Source organism: Choloepus didactylus, chromosome 5, assembly GCF_015220235.1.
Source record: "Choloepus didactylus isolate mChoDid1 chromosome 5, mChoDid1.pri, whole genome shotgun sequence".
NCBI classification, from domain to species: domain Eukaryota; kingdom Metazoa; phylum Chordata; class Mammalia; order Pilosa; family Megalonychidae; genus Choloepus; species Choloepus didactylus.
The window spans coordinates 99,532,733-99,549,643 of NC_051311.1; the positions used below are offsets into that span (position 1 = coordinate 99,532,733).

The 16,911-nt window shown below is 36.0% G+C and overlaps 1 protein-coding gene across 1 annotated transcript in view; it reads right to left on the reverse strand.

Annotated features, from left to right (window-relative positions):
• SEMA3E (semaphorin 3E) overlaps positions 1 to 10,131 on the reverse strand; it is a 281,726-nt gene extending 271,595 nt beyond the window's left edge. Inside the window, exon 1 of the mRNA XM_037836538.1 lies at positions 9,766 to 10,131. Within this exon, the coding sequence (XP_037692466.1) occupies positions 9,766 to 9,880 (115 nt within the window). The 5' untranslated portion in view covers positions 9,881 to 10,131. The remainder of the gene's footprint in view (positions 1 to 9,765) is intronic.
• Between the last annotated feature and the right edge of the window lie 6,780 nt (positions 10,132 to 16,911).

Below are 16,911 nucleotides of genomic sequence, written 5' to 3' on the forward strand. Positions count from 1 at the left end.
ACCCAGCACATAAGTACAGGCTTTAAGAATGATCTGAGTAAGTCACTTTACTCCATGCTCCATGGGCTTGCTTGCATACACATACACACACACACACACACACACACACACACACACACACACACACACAAAATACTCCTTGCCCTCAAGGAACTTAAAATATTTTTTAAGACACTTACATAATTTAGAGAATAATTTAAGATGTCATATTATACATTATCATGGTTCATTTAAGTTTTCCCTCCACAACATTCACATGATAGAAAGACGATTTCGTTAGTCCCTTTTATTTATAAAGAAAGTAAAGTTCAATGGTGCAGCAAGATTAACACAGCATCAAGTAAGATATACCAAAGACTCAAACCCAGGATTTTAGCACTGTGAGTTCATATTCTTTCCACTCTTTCCTAATAAAATTTTCAGAAGTGTTTGGAGAAATTAAACACCCTGGGAGGTCTGATAAGAAGAAAGGAGTCCTACATTTCTAGAATTGCAAAAGATCTCAGGAATCACTTGGCCCATAATAAACTTTTTGACTCAGAATTGGAAAAAAGCAATCAGGAGTAAATGCCTATATGCAATGCTGTCAGCACATTTCCTATTCGGCTTTAGTTTCATGATGTATCTTTAGCTCCAAATTTAAAGCCCTGCTCAGTTTCCATCATTTCCTGGGAGGGAATTGGTCAGGGGGAAAAGGGTCAGTGTCCCCAGCTGACCTCTATTCCCCCTCTTTTATTGCCATCTTCTTTGCCGCTGTTCTTTTCTGGTTCCAAAGCTAGTCTGTTGACCTAAAATCAGCACTGTGACCTATCCTTCAGAGCTGCTTCCCTGCTCTGTCCCATACATAAACCCCCTTTTCATTCTGGTTCTACTGAGCTAAAACTCAAAACTCAGAGAACAAACCAAAAAGTGCATATAAATAGATATGTTTACATAAATAATACTCTAATTTACACTAAAGTTTAACTACACATTAGAATGACTGGCAGACACTAGTTTCCCCTGTCCATTGTCCTAATTCCACCTGTAAATAATTCCCCACCATCACATGATGCCTTTTAGCCACAGTTTCCCACCAGAAAAATAGGCTATAGCAAGAGGGCAAGTTGTACATGTAGCTAGTAATTATTTAATATTTCATTGTCATTTCCTAGATCATGAATTTTAACATTTTTGAAAGAGTAAAATTGTACCTTTTAAAAAAAAAAGAATCAGAGGTCAGGTGTTCTGTTCACTGAATTGGACAACAAATATGAAACAAATATTAAAGTTATATTGAAGACCAATAAATACATATCATTCACTAATAATATGTTTTCTTTCCACCTTTGGCTTAGGGAGGATGGGACTAAAAGGTATCAATCTGAAAAAAAGAAGCAGGGGAGGAAAAAAGAGAAAAGACGGGCATTGCCCACAACACAGAAGGGTAACCAAAGAGTGAAGAGGTTGTGGTGATAATCTAGGAAAGACACTTGCATTCAAACGTAGATTTAATTACCATATGATCAGGCAATCCTGCTTCTAGGTATATACTCAGAAGAACTGAACGCAGGGACATGAGCAGACATTTGCACACTGATATTCATAGTGGCATTATTCACAATTACTGAAAGAAACAACCGAAGTGTCCATCAACTGATGAATGTTTAAACAAAATGTGGTATATACATACAAGAGAATATTATTCAGCTGTAAGAAGGAATGAAGTTCTGATATGTGACAACATGGATGAACCTTGAGAACATTATACTGGGTGAAATAAGCCAGACACAAAAAGGACAAATATTGTATGGTCTCAACAATATGAACTAATAATAATGAGCAAATCCTCGGAGTTAAAATCTAGGGTATAGGTTACCAGAAGATAGAATTAGGGTAGAGAATGAGGAGCTGATACTTAATTTGTACAGAATTTTTAACAAGGTTGATTGCAAATGTTTGGAAATGGACAGAGGTGATGGTAGCACATTACCGAGTGTAGTTAACAGTGTTGAATTTTTGGGTGTGATTATGGTTGAAAGGGGAAGTTTAGGGTCATGTGTGTCACTAGAAGGAAAGCTAGAGGATAAAACATGGGACTGTATAACATAGTGAACCCTGTTGTGGACAATGACTGCGATCAATTGTACAAATATAAAAATGTTTTTACATGAACTAGGACAAATGTGTGTCACTATTAGAAAGTGTTAATAATAAGATGGTATATGAGGAAAACACAACTAATTCAAACTATGGACTTTAGTTAACAGTAAAATTGTAATATCCTTTCTCAATTGTAACAAGGCAGTATACCAAAGCTAAAAGTGTCAAGAATACGGTGAGTATAAGGGGTCTGGAATTTTTCCTTTTGGAGTAATGAGAATGTTCTCAAATTGACTGAGGTGATGAATGCACAACTCTGGATTACACTGAGAGCCACTGGTTTTACACTTTGGATGGATTCTATGGTGTATGAATAAAACTGTTAAAGAAAAAAAGATTTAAAAGAAAAAAACTGAGAACACTGATTGTAGATGAGAGAATATAGCTGATGTATCACAGTAGGATGTTTGGAGGCCCCAACTGCCTCTCTATAAGGCAGCACTTTAGAGGAAGAAACTGAATAGTCAGAGAAAGCCCCAGCCTTTCTCTTAATGTGTGTTTTACTAAAGAAGCCATAAATAGTTGCCCAGGATTCCTTAGCTTCAGCTTCCTGGGTACCACTCACCCCACCTCCATCAGAATCCCATTTGAAAAACATTGCTCTAAATTGTTTTGTTTTATTCATATACCCTACCAATAAACATTTATTGAACACCTATTAAGTGTTAGGAACTGTGCTCAGTACCAGATCTCTTACCTGTTTGTTAGAAGGCATAGCTGCAAACTCTCACTTTCAAAGCAAACACCACATGCTGGGCTGGTAGCTGTGTATAAGATACTGTTGAACACAATGTGTCCGGGCTAAGTAACATTGGTTTTATTGTCCTTTCCAAACTAGGTCTACAATTACCTTTGTTTGTCACTTTTGTGTGTGTGTGTGGATTTGGTCTGTTGGCTCCAAGCTACATTAAAGTCCCAACTTTCTTTAAATTATCAAAAAAATAATTCTACTGTAACTTACAAATACGAGAGACACCAATACCCCTAGTTTCTTCTAGTCATCTACTCCAAAAAAGAGCTGACTCATGAAAGAAAATCTTTCCTTTGGAATAGAAACTGTGATGATGAAGTGTCTTCTCTTATTTTAACTTGTAAGTTAATAATTAGCCCATGATTGCTTTTAGAATATAAAAGGGAACCAGAGTATGCTACTTCTCTCTGAACTGCTTCTGTTTCATTGAATAATATATGAAAAGCTTCCCAAGGCTAAAGTATGCTGCTGCATTAAGGTACATTATCTCATGTAATCCCTTCAGGGTTCTGGAAGCATTCTGAGAGTTATGTATTACCCCATTTGAGCACACTCAGACTCAGAAAAGGTAAAGTAAGTTGCTCAAGTCACAGACATAGACACAGGATTAAAATTAGGTATGCTACATCCAAAGTCTAGGGTTTTCAGACCACTGACATTAAAATGTGGGAGTGTTTTTAATCCTGGCCTTAACTACTTTTCCAATTTGCACTGTGCCAAGGCTGGGAGCTAAGTCCTTGATCAGACAGCAGTGAGAGCTGGGGGCTTAGTTACAAGGGATGAAAATGGAAATAAATTTCTAAGCCCCATAAATCAGGCAAATCCATGGATTTCTCATGTCCTCTTCTATGCCTGTGGTGGAGGCAAATTCCAAAGCAGTGGTGCCATATGGTAGGAATATTCTGAGCCAGGCACCAGAACTATGGCAGCCTGAAAAATTCTTGAGTAATCAATTGTCATTTTGGCCACCACAGGGGCTAAATGAAAGCCAGTTAGCAAGTCCACAGAGGTGTCTCTTCTTATAATCATTACATTCTTTGAGAGAAAATATTCTCTCAATATCAGAGATTTTATTGGTTTACATTTTTCATTCCAAGTCCAGAAATTCTACTCTGTAAAATATTCAGTTTTGTCATTATTATCTTTATCATGAAAACAAAAAATAATGCACGCTTAAGTTCAAGGAATAACTAACTACATTGAGAGTTTCTCTCAGGCTTCAAATGTGATTAATGAAAAATGTTTTAATGAAAAAAATCATTATTAAAATAACCATCAAACTTGGTATAATTTATATAGTATTCCAAAGTGTCAAATATTGTGCTAAAAAATACTAACAACACTGTGAACCTCTCTGATGAAACTAAGAAAATAATCTAAATGTCCACTTTCATTTTTTGGAAAATATTTTATGTAGTATAATTTCAGTTTTGTTTTATTTTGTTTTGTATTAAACTCTGGGACTGAACTTTCATGACCATTTATAAACTGCGGTGGCTATGTATGAAGGGGCATGCATGCATGCAAAGTGCCTTTTCTGGATTCCTGCAGACTAAATTCCTCTACTAAACCACAGAAGAATTCTACACAGAAAGACAAAGGAGCAGATCTTTGCACATTCTCCCACTGAGAAGTCCCAACTATGATTCCAGTAGGTAAAAAGGTAAAACTGACTCAGCAGATTGCTAACAATAATTTTCACCAATAGCAACAAATGTAATGGTTTGGTACTTTATTATGTGGTCATAGAACTAAGGCCACCAAGTGATCTCACACTAGAAAGAAAGAGAGGAGGGTTCTATATGAAGTGCTCTTAGGCTAAATGACAAACCTGAAATGGACAGCCAAAAAACAAGATGGCAGCACACATTTTTTTGAAAGAATATTCCATTATAACAACATGGCTATTTCACATATTTTTTAATCAAGAACAAGTATCGATTACATATTTTGAATACAATACTGTCCTCGCAAAATTTTTCAAATATGATTCTGCCCACAAAAATTCTTTTTCTTTCCATAATTGGCCTAATTCATTTATAAATTTCATTTCCTGTTTTTCCTAACTCTGATCTCCCTTCACCATATTTCAGTTTTCCCATTTACAATCCAACATTCAGATAAGAACAGAAAAATTCAGAGAATCATTGCATTGCTGTGATGCGCAGACAATATTTGTCTACAGCAAATATAAAAATAAAAGAATAGCAACTATGGAATGTCCTTACACAGATTTCCTCTACAGAAAGCATATTCTGTAAAATCCAAGTTCAAAAAAACATATTTTCTATCATTTTACCTAGTGATTTTTTTTTTTTTTTTTTTTTAATGTGAACTGTTTTTTTCTTAATAAATCTACCACTTAATTCTCATTGTCTCTCCCTAATGGAGTTCTGGGCATGTAGGTTAGTGATTACTCCTGGGCCCTATTTACCTACTTTCTTTGTGAATCATGCCTTATGACGAGTTTTATTTATTAACCACATAAGGATGTATGACTAAAGTCACTATTGATACTACCTAATTACTGGCTAAGGAACCAAAGCTATGAGGTGGGTCAGGAAAAACTGGCTCAGTCACTACTTCTTTTTTATTTGCTCTGGATATAAAATAAATACTGCAGCTTCCAGGATGTTCATTGAAAACCTTGTTTTAGAGTTCTATCTCAATTTTTTCCTCATAATTAAGAAAAATTCTAAAATTTGTGATGTGAAATGTGTACATATAATAAAAGGACTTATGCACCTTTTTATAACAAAAAATATTGGCCATGAATCTTGGAAAATGCACAGATAATGTAATCATCTTCTATGTTATTATTTGTAACTAGAGGTCAAAGGTATGAAGATGAGATTTGGAATAAATACCATCTATCAAGGTGAACTATACATTCCTATGCCAAAGCCAACTTCTGCCTTCTATATTAGCATTATTCTAGCACTTATTGAAATCTGAAATTGTGCCATTCCCAAGGGTTATTCTCTTTAGGGCATGCTTCCTTGCAACCTTCTCAATTTTTATCAGTCTTCAGGAAATATTAATGATATAATAATTTTTGTGTTCTGAAGTGCTTTCACAGGTATTATTATTCCATTGGTTCCTTGGGGGAAAACTACTCCAGTGAGATATACAGGGGAAACACCATCACTGTTCCTATTTTCAAAGTCAGGAAACTGAGGCTCAGACAATTACCATTACCGTATGTGGGCAGACCAGGGCTGAAGCACAGACTTCTGACCCCAAATCCTATGGTCTCTGAACTAAAACAAATGTGCATTTAATTGACTAAAATACCAAATATAGAGAGACCCATTAACACTCTATATGTATGAAGATATATTCAATGCTCAAATCTACACTTATAATGTCAGTGTATTTTAGGAATGATTTTCTGCCATTATCCACGACTGTATTTAGGTACCTCTTCATCAGACTTCCTCAGGAGAGCATCCTTTGCTTAAGCAGCCATTTTTTGTGACATCTGCAATTGCATCCTTCCTTATTGGACCATGAACACCTACGCCATCTGCTAACCTCCCTTGATTGAATTTCCGGGGCTTTCCAAGTGCATTAGGATTTCTTCTTTGAGGCAGGGCTTTCCTCTTTTGTTTTTCCTTCTTTGAGCTCCATTATCAAGAAGGTTATTTTTGCCTTCCCAGTAACCTCTTTAATGCAGGTTGGTGAAAGATAAGGAGAGAACAGACATCAACAGAGGGAAGTGGCTGAATCCACCAGGACTATTCTTCTTTCATTCTCTTTCTTTGATTTCTATTATAAGAATCATAGTTTTCTTTTTGTTTTTTTTTTTTTAAGGAAACCCTTGGGGCAGAAAATTGTCATTTTGCACTAATCACACCAATATTTCCCTCTTTAGCTGGGGTAAGTTTGGCTGTAATACATAATCAATCATATATTTTTTAAATATTTGCCTGATATGGTTCAATCTTGGTGAAAATCTCAACTGAAAATTCTTGAACAGGAAAGCATCTTGCCATTGTCACCTTTTTAATGTTTATTTAAATTAACCCAATTTATTTTGCACCTATAAAACATATGAAAAGATAATCATAATGCCCCCCAAAGGGTAAATACCTAGTCTTTTAATTCACTAGGCTTGTTCTAAGCTAGCATATCTACTTAACATCTGTGGCAGGATGGGGTATTGAGTAAGAAATGAGAAAAATTCAATATTATCCCACTGTGTGGGAAAGGCAGTGGGACCAAGCTAGATGATTCTCCATATCTGATACTACCTTTCTACCTTGTCTCCCCTCCTCTTTGCCTTTTCTCCACTTTAACTCTAATGGTCTTCTCTCCAGCTCTGTTTAGGAACATGACACTTCCAAAATAAAAGAGGATGGAGGAGAGAGGAGAAGGGCAATTCTCCAAATATGGTTTTATATAATTTAACTCAAGCTTTGTATATGACTCTGAAACATTCTCCTCTTGCTTGGGAAAAGACCCATAGTCCCAAATGACATCTTGAATGTGGAGTTTATCAGAAAAGTGCCTGACTTCTCCAACATGACAGAGATCACTGCTACGAAAAGAATCCCCAGTAGGCCACAAATAGGGAGCCTACTGTATTTCTCTGTGAGATGTCAGGCAGCTCTGCAGCTGAGCTACATTAGGCTCACCCAGTGCCTCTTATTTGGAAGAACTATGGACCCATTAATCATCTAAATTCACCTATTGTGAAATTTTACCACGACCAATATCATTCAAGATAGCAAAAGATTATACTCTGAAATATCCTACCCCTACTTTTTGGATACCTATAAAATTGTCCACTAAATTCCAAAGGGGTAAATCGACTCCTCATATTGGGCTTATGGCGCTGAACATTCCTGCTACGACACTTGTTCTTTTTCCTGTTACTTGAAGCAGGCACCTGTGGTCCAGTAAGCATCTGCTGTTTCAGGATGCATCTCTAGTGTGATCTCTTAGCCAGCTTTGCTAACTAAATTGCACAAGAAATGTGAACATCTTATTGTCAGGGAACTTAAATAGTCTTTTTACAAAAGCCAAATCTGGTACATTTTCAGCTGATACCATTAAACCAAAGGGGTAAGAAAAGCCAAAGAAAAACATTTTGGAAGTTTTCAGTCCAGTGTACACACAGATATTAGCAGTTCTTCTCCCACACCATGTGACTCATTTCATAAAATCAGTTATAATTATTTCTTTGATTAAGAGAGACAGCGAAGATGAGGCTGACAACAATACTATGCATGGAATCAATTGTGTCAGATTTTTGATATGCTCTGACCAAATTATAAGCTCTCTAATGAAATATTAAAATATGATATTGAACTATCAAAAAACAAGTACCCCAATAACGATATATAAAAGGTTAATACCAGATACAGTATTACGTTAGCTTGCCAAAACTGGCAGCTCATCCACACTGCCAAGAAAACCAACCCATTTATTATACTTATTCTAGAATATTCATTTGTCCATATCCCATCACATCAATTTTTTTACCTCTTGATGTGCTTAATCATTAACTTTCTAGAAATATGCATTTTGACACATCCCATGATACAGCTTCTCCAATCAAAAGATTTGTGCTAACTCTAGGTAACATTTTACAAATTTAATACCAATGTTTTTATTAAATTCATATTAGCTACTAAATCTTCTATTTCCAGCAAGAAGATATCCACAGGCTTTAGCTACTCTAAACATGGAACAGTCTACAGTCAAAGACCACTTATGGTTGTCCAATAAAAAAACAAAAAGACCAATCATGTCATATAAAAATGAGGCCTTTCTTTTTGTTCCTACTTCTGGTAAATATTCTAACTATATTTTAAAAATACGTGCTGCTGTTCTTTCTACAGTGGGGGATAATTTAGAAGCTTACAAAATTGAAAAATGGTTCTTATGCAATCGTTATTGTATCTGTTATCTGTCTCAATAGTTGGTGCTAATAAATAATTCCTTCCTCATTATTTATTCCAATTTTCATTTAACTCAGCAAAGTCACTTTCTCAGAATGTAGGTTCTGTTTGTTTGTTTGCTTGCTTGTTTGTTTGTTTACAAGAGGAATCACCAAATCTATTTCATGACTGGCTTTTAACTGGTCCTGATGCAAAATCTATCTTTTGATGATTTACTTATGAGTATGCTGCTGCTTTACAAGATAGAGTTGCAGAAAAAAATATTTAAGTACTCTTTGATAGACAGATCTTCATTAGAGCAATACAAATTTACATTTAAAAGAACAGATGCTAGTGAATAGTGTCTAATACTTTAATAAAAATAAATCAGGTTACAAGGATTGTTACAAGCTTTACATATTTTTGTCATGCACAAAAAATTCTAATAATTAATTCAATTAGAAAGCTGATTTATATTAGTTGTTAGTCATTGTAATTGCATAGTAATGACTTTGTTATCATGGGTAAGAAATAATTTTGCTTCTCAGGAATTTTCTTTTCTCCTCCTCTCACCCCCATTATGGGAAAAAATGCCTAATTTGCACCTCAATTTCTAAAGCCCTTCCCCTTCCCTAGCTCCCACAATGCATAAATAGGTATTTAAATACCTACTGCTAACTTGGGGCACTCAGCCTCTCCAGGCTATTTACAACCTGCTTTCTACCCTCTCTTCCTGGTTTCTCTGGTGAGTGAACTTATTAATAAAACCTATGTTTACAAGACAAAAATAACATCTCTAAGTTGGCATGTGATTTTGCACTATTTTCAGATGTAGTAAGTGTGACATATTAATCAGGGGTACGTGGAATCTTAGGTCAGTTTTGCAATATATTTTTTCAGGTGCAGTTTAAGGGTCTTTGGAGACCACAGACCTATGTTAAATGATTTTTTAAAAAATTAACAAAATAATCTAAAAAGGCGACCTACCTTTATGTGACAGGCGTAACCGGGGGTGTGTGGTATCAGCTGTGTGCCCTCGTATCCAAAGCTCCAGCAAGTAGCCCCACAGAAGCAAGGTGATAAGGTGCCCCGCAGATGCCATGCCGGCGGTGCTCACGGTGCAAGCCCTCCGATCCTCACTTAAGGCGGATTTGAGTTTTACTTAGGACTTCCCTCCAGGGCAGCGTGCGAGAGGCTTTGTCAGAAACCGAGTGTGTTGTCATCAGAAAGCACAGTCCCAAAGTGCCATTTGTCAGGCTGTATTTGGATATGTAAAGCCTCTCTTTCCTGAGGACAGTTGTTTATAAGCCCGGAGCAAGAGGACATTCCGAGGAGTGAGTCTTCAGAGCCATGTCCTGCATGTCCTGTCTAGACCTCTCTTGAGTAACTAAACCAGTAAATTCAGGAAGAAGCTGTATTTTTGTGTCACTTCAGCAAGCGGTTCATTCACAAAAAAAAAAAAAAAAAAAAACTCGAGCACACGCACTGCCTTCTTCCGTGGAGCTCTTCTCTTCTGGTTCGTTGAAGCCTCTCAGAAAGAAGTCAGCCTCTTGCACCGACTTGCCAAACAGCTAGTTTTAATTCACCTTTCACCTTGCTAATTAAAAACAAGAAGTGCCATTCCCTCTAGGAGTTTCAGGATCCACCCAGCAGGGATGCCGTTCTGTCAGCGCCCTGTGTTTACAGGGAAAGTTCAGGCAGGGTTGAGCAGCGTACTTGCTGTTTCTAGGAAGTATTTCTAGTCCACGTGCCCTGCTCTGATCCTCCCAGTTCTAACTGGCCCCCGCGGAACTCAGTAGCAGGAGAGAAGTCCGCGTTTTAATGGGGGTGGGGGTGGCGGTGGGAGGGAGCGGGAGGAGAGGAGATCTGGAGGGGAAATCATACAGGCTGATTATTTAAGAACATGTAACAGACAAGGATGGGACGTCAGAAGGGATTTTTAAATGCACACTCAACAACATTAACCCTTGAATAAATATTAATTCATTTTTAAATAGTCTAGTTGTCACCTATAACCAATTTAATTTTTTCATTGACTCATATAAGTTTTTTTGTTTTTAAATGCTTAATTGGAAATGTTATTTCCAATTCTTAAAAGAAAAGTATGTCTCAAGGGCCTGGAAATAATGTCTGTGATTGTTTCATAGATGTGTTAGGACTAACAAATTATTTTACTTAGACAAACTCTTAAATCAATAATAAGCAAATCCTATTTTCTAAAGCAAATCATACATTGCACCTCAAAGTTTAAGAATAAATGAATTTTTGAAGCGATTTTCTCCTTGGTAAGGTAACTACGGAAAAACTGACATTCTCTACCCAACAGACCCTGGTAGAGCAGGTATTAGAAAACTCAGGATGTGAAATACCTTAGGATTCAACTGCCATGCACTTTCAGAGTTTATTTTCCGAGACACTCTGTTTGTGTAAATAAGCTTAACACAATAGGTCAACTTTACAATCTACTTTCAATCAATCTCAAAAACTAAACCAAACACTCTGTAGCTGTTGGCATGGAAATGAATGGCATTATTTTAAGATAGCAATAAACTTGAATAGACATTTGATAATGTAATAGCCGAGAGTGAAATGGTAAACAAATGATCCCAAGAAGGATAAAAACCTTTTCTTATTCTGCATCTTAAATGGTAATGACTAAGGACAGTTTTTGAGAATTATGTTTTAAAAGCCATGTAACTATAGCAAAAAGATAACACAGGCTACCCCAATATCATGCACTATATATAAGCAAATCCATAGCCAAATTCTCTGCCCATTTTCCTAAGCAGGATATGTTCTTGCCCAAGCAGCGTATATTTAGCAGAATGTAAATGTCATTGGATATTATAAATAATTAGATTTTCAAGGCCTACAAAAGATAACAAATTCTAAACATTATTTAACAGTAAAGCAACATGAAGTATTTAGAAACTTTTAAGCTGGGGTGGTCCCTGTAGGCGCTTGCATATTTTAAAAGCCAGTTTGATGAGCTACAGACCTAAAAGTTGCTCTAAATGTGAAGTACTGTGCTTTTGGAATCCTCTTTTACTTTCTAGAATTGAAGTAACTAGAAAGTAAACAGCAGCTTTTATATGTGTTGTCTAATGATAGGATTCTGGGAAAAGTGAAGGTAGTGCCTGTAACTTTTATTACAAATACATGGCTATTCTCAGAACCTGAAATTCTACCTAAGATTGCCCATTGCCTGTCCTAACTCTATTATGGAAATGAAGCAAGATAAGATATTACAACCATCCCATTATATCACAAAAATCACACCATTAAATGTGGGTAAGTGTGTTTGTTTTTTAATTTTTCCAAACAAGCACTCCCTCCTCCTCACTCCCAGTTCAGGGATAAATTTTATGAATGCCAGTTGCATACCAAGATTCCTCGTCAGTTTTACATGTCATCCTTCAGATTACTGAAGAGCAGTTTTGAAAGTCTGTGGCAGAATAATGGGCTCCTTGGGTTCCTTAGAATGTGCTTTGGTTTATTCTTCAGTCACCAATGTCATTGCTAATTCCTTTTAATCCTCTATTTGTCTTTTACCTTTCTAGCAGAAAGCAAATTTATAGATAATGCCAAAACATAACCTTACAGACTTGACGTACTACTTATATTTTTTCAAATACATGTAAAAACAAATTAAAATGTAAATGTTTATCTCTGCACCACTCAAGATTTTCTTGCAAACTGTGGGAGATATTGCACTCCAATACCCTTGAGAATATCCAATCTTTCTTTCCTTCCTGGGTATATTGGAAACTATATTTCCCAGCCCCTGGCAGTTAGGCAAAGCCAGTTGACTAGTTCTGGACAAAGAAATGTGAGCAGAGGTGATATGTGTCACTTATGAACTGAAATGCCCCTTAAGGATAGTGAAATGCCTGTAAGCATTTTTTCTTCTCTCTCAAGTCTTCTTGGTAGCAAAGGAAGAGGGGGGATGCAGAAAAGGTGGAATCGCGGGATTGAAGCATCTTGGATTGTTGAATCACCACATAGATCCAAGTTACCCAGACCTACAGCAGTCTTTATATGAGCAGGAACTAAACATATGTTTGTTTGTTTTGTTACCACAGCATAGCATAGCCTCTCCTGACACACTTTACCTACTTTGGAAAAACGTGCTCTTGCACAAGCATCAAGAAGTCACTGACACAGTATTTCTTCCTATCTTTCTCTAAAACTTACTTCAACAGGAGCTGTTAATGCAGCCAGGGTGAGATCTGGATACTTGGAGGTCAGATAAGGGGTAAAGTGATTCCTCGTGTCACTTCTAGAATGAAGAGAGATTTGCTCTTAGCTTTCCTAATCAAATATTTACCCCCAAATTATGTCTTAAACAGTATTTATGAGTGAATGACATAGTAGTACACTTCAGGAGCATTATGATTTACACCATAAATCGACCACAGCAATGATGAGCCCTTTTAGTACTCAAGATAAAACTTCCCAGTAGCCATGGCATTTCAGCTTTGCTAATCTCTCGTCTACTCCTGCAGGCCCTGCTATCCCAGTGATCTCTGGTCTGGAGCATCTCAAGTGTCCCACCAATATGGCCTGCTATTGCTGCTGCAGCTGCTGCCGCCGCTGCTGCTGCTGGGTTTTACAAATCAAGCCTGCTGATGCTTTTATTGGTAAGTCTGTTTAGATGCTTTTACATCACAGAATTTATGAGATACCCAGAAGTCTGTGCTGACTACTTCCCACATTCAGTGATTTAAGAAGGTGAGGAAAAATGAATGACTAAATTATGTTCCTGAGGGTAGTACTAGAAAATGACATCCCATCAATTAGTTCCATCCAGGATCCAATCCAGTTGCCTGTGTGAAAGAGGTTTGGTTGGTGGCTGAAGCCATTCTGATGTCATCATTTAGACAACTAAAATTTCATTTGAACGAGCTATTTGAAAACTAAAAAGTATCATAAAATTTAAGCAAATTTGGTATTTTATAAAATATCAAATTATTTGTTTCTGACTTATTATAGGTTTATTCTCATTTCCTTTAGGCCCTTCACAATAAAGAAGAGCAGAAGAAGCATTCTGAACAAGGTCCTGGCTCTGATTGCCTTTAACCAAAGAACAGTGATGTTTCTCAGTCCCTCTTTATGGCAAAATGCGATTATTATTATAAGTGTCATTATCTCTGAAAATCCCTTAATTTGTAGGTCCTCAGAGATTCCCCGTATGTTCTTCCTCTTGAGTTATATAGAATTCCTAAAGCAGGCAGAGCTCCAATCAATTAATTTTTAAAGTAACAGAAACTTCTTCCATAATATGTTGTAACTTATTGGTTACCATGACTGTTGTAACATATATTTGTGAGTTATTAATGGGCACTGATAGGAAGTGTTTGTAATCCTAATTCATGACATAGTATCCTCAATACCTAAGATTGTGCTTCAAATCTATTCCATTTATTGAAATAAAAATAGTAGCTACTATTAATTTGTTGTTTTCTATATGCTAAACACTGTGCAAAGCACATTCAAATATAATGTAATTTAACCCAGATGACAATCCCATGAAAGAGGTACTATTTTTATTGCCACTTAACAGTTAAGGAAAATTGGGCCACAGATATTAAGTAACCTGTTTTAAGGGAAATACTAGAAAGCAGCCCAACCACCATTTTAAACCCAGACTCCGTGGACTGGGTTCCCAATAACTACACTTGCCTTCTCAGCAAATATTATTAAGATAAAAATTCATAATAGCTGTCCCATATTATTACACTAGCAGGAACTTATCTTTAATAAATTTTAATAATGTAGTATATATAGTTTTAATAGCTTAGCTTACCTTACAAGGCAGCTATTGAGTGTTTCAGTCAACTATCAGGCTCTTTGACTGAACTTACCAGATAAAGTTCCACATCAGAGACTGTGTCAGACAGCTGAGCACATCCTGTGTTCATCCCATTTCAGGTTACAGAGTGCCCAGCTCCGCACTGTGATGATTGGGTTGGTTGATTAAATACTGACCCTTGAAAGCTAACTTTGACTTGAGTTTTCTTGGTTTGGTAACTAGGCACAACCCCAGGGCTAAGTACAGTAGGCAAAATTATTAAAGAATGAATTCATAAAGAAACCAAGAAAACAGATATTTAAAAACAATTGTCAGGTAATGATTATTCTTACTTCCGGAAATATTATATATATGTGCATATATATATTTATATATTATTATTTATTATTTTATATATTTTTTCTAGTTACTGTTACAAGAATAGAAAAAATTTCCAAGGAAAGATTTAAAGATAATAAATCACTTATAAATTGTTACTGATGTTTATATTATTTTGTCTAAAAGATTTCAACATTTTCAAACAACTTTACCACTAATGTACCTAAGCTAAAGACATTTTGTACTCTATCCACATAAGAAATGGACTCAGTATGAGACCAGTAATAACTATCATAAACTGCAATAAAGAAGTTTTCCATCCACTGGCTTCTTTAATCTCACTCAAGGATTTAAGACCACCCATATTTTTTGTGATCCTGGCAAGAAGTGGTTTAATTTTTTCAAGGTCAGTTTCTGGACTTTGGGGAAAAAAGGGAACCAAGGCAGCAAGAGAGAAAAGGAGGACAGGAAGGAAAAGAAAGGAATAAGAGAAGGAGAAAGGGAGGGAAACAGAAAGGAATTGATAATTCAATACAATAGTTTTTAAACTTTCACTCTCTTTTATTTCAAGTCTGAGTCCTCTTTCACTTTCTCTACAATATCTTTCCCTTCCATCATTTTTTACATACCACTGCTGAAGTCGCACAAAACCAACTGGCATAGTGTGATAAATTCAACAAATATTTGTTGAGCATCTGTTATTTGCAAGGCACTTTACAAGGGCTTGAAATATTTAGAGACAAAAAAATAGTTTCTTTCTGTTGTTTGGGTATTTCCCGAGTTATTCACCTTGTCTTGACAAAGCTTGAATGATCAAGGAGTAAGCATAAAGTGAGAAAAGCAATTGTGTTCCCTTATGAAAGAAGAGGAAGGATTTAGATAAAGCCCATTGTAATTGTCCATTACTCAGTTGGCAAGACACTAAGCAAAAAGGTCATTTTGTAATGTTTTAGAGTATCTTCAATTGCCATATAATTGGCAGATGAATATAAAACTTTATACATCACATAAAGCTGCCATAAACTCAATAAATACACCTACTTCACATTAGAATAAATCAAAACAAACACTAAAGTTGTGAAGAATCTGACAGAAAATCAGTATTCAAAATAAATCACATTTTGGCTTTGAAAGTGAATTTTGGAATTCAAAGGAATCACAGTGACCAAAGAAAAAAAGCTAGCAGGCATCCTGTAATGGCCTGTTTCCCCCCAGGGACTTCCTTTCCTTAATACCATACCAAATAACCAACCAAGGAAGAGACAAAACAATACATAGAAAAAAGAATATTATGTTGAATCCTTTGGTGAGACCCCAAAGATGAAACAAGAACTCTAAACTCATCATTACATGTCATCTCTTACTTAGCTTTCCTATAATTTCCACAAATCATTTGGCAAAACTGTTTATTGCACATAAGCAAAATTTTATACAAGGCAAGATTTCAGGTTTAGTGTCTTTTTATTTGGTTCTATTATTTTATTAGTATGATTATTTTTGATGGGCAGCATGAGGGAAAGTTATTGTGCGTTACCAGGTAGCTCTGCTTTGTTGTGTCCCAGTACATAACACTAGCACCATGAGGAGGTCAGGACTGGTACTACATGTTTTCAGTTGTCAACTAAATCTTGCTACAAGTTTAATTTGTGCTCACAGCTTGTTTCCTATTACAAAATAAAGAATATGTTTTAGCCAGTGATAATGTGACACTTTATGTTCTGAACATACTCATGGCTGATGTAAGTGGATCTTCAAAGGACTTAATTGTTCCTTGCAGAACATTAAAGACGTCTTAAGAACATTGAGACTTAAGGAAATATTTTTCACAAAAGGCTCAGAATTTTGAATAGATGGCCATAAATGAGACAGAAATAAAAGTAATAAATTGTAAAATATGTCTTTTTCAAACGCATTGATTAAAATTTAGCAAACCCAGTTGAAGATTTTGTAGTTTGGAGAACTCAATTTAATCAGCCCTGATTCCAGGATGATTTTGTCACATA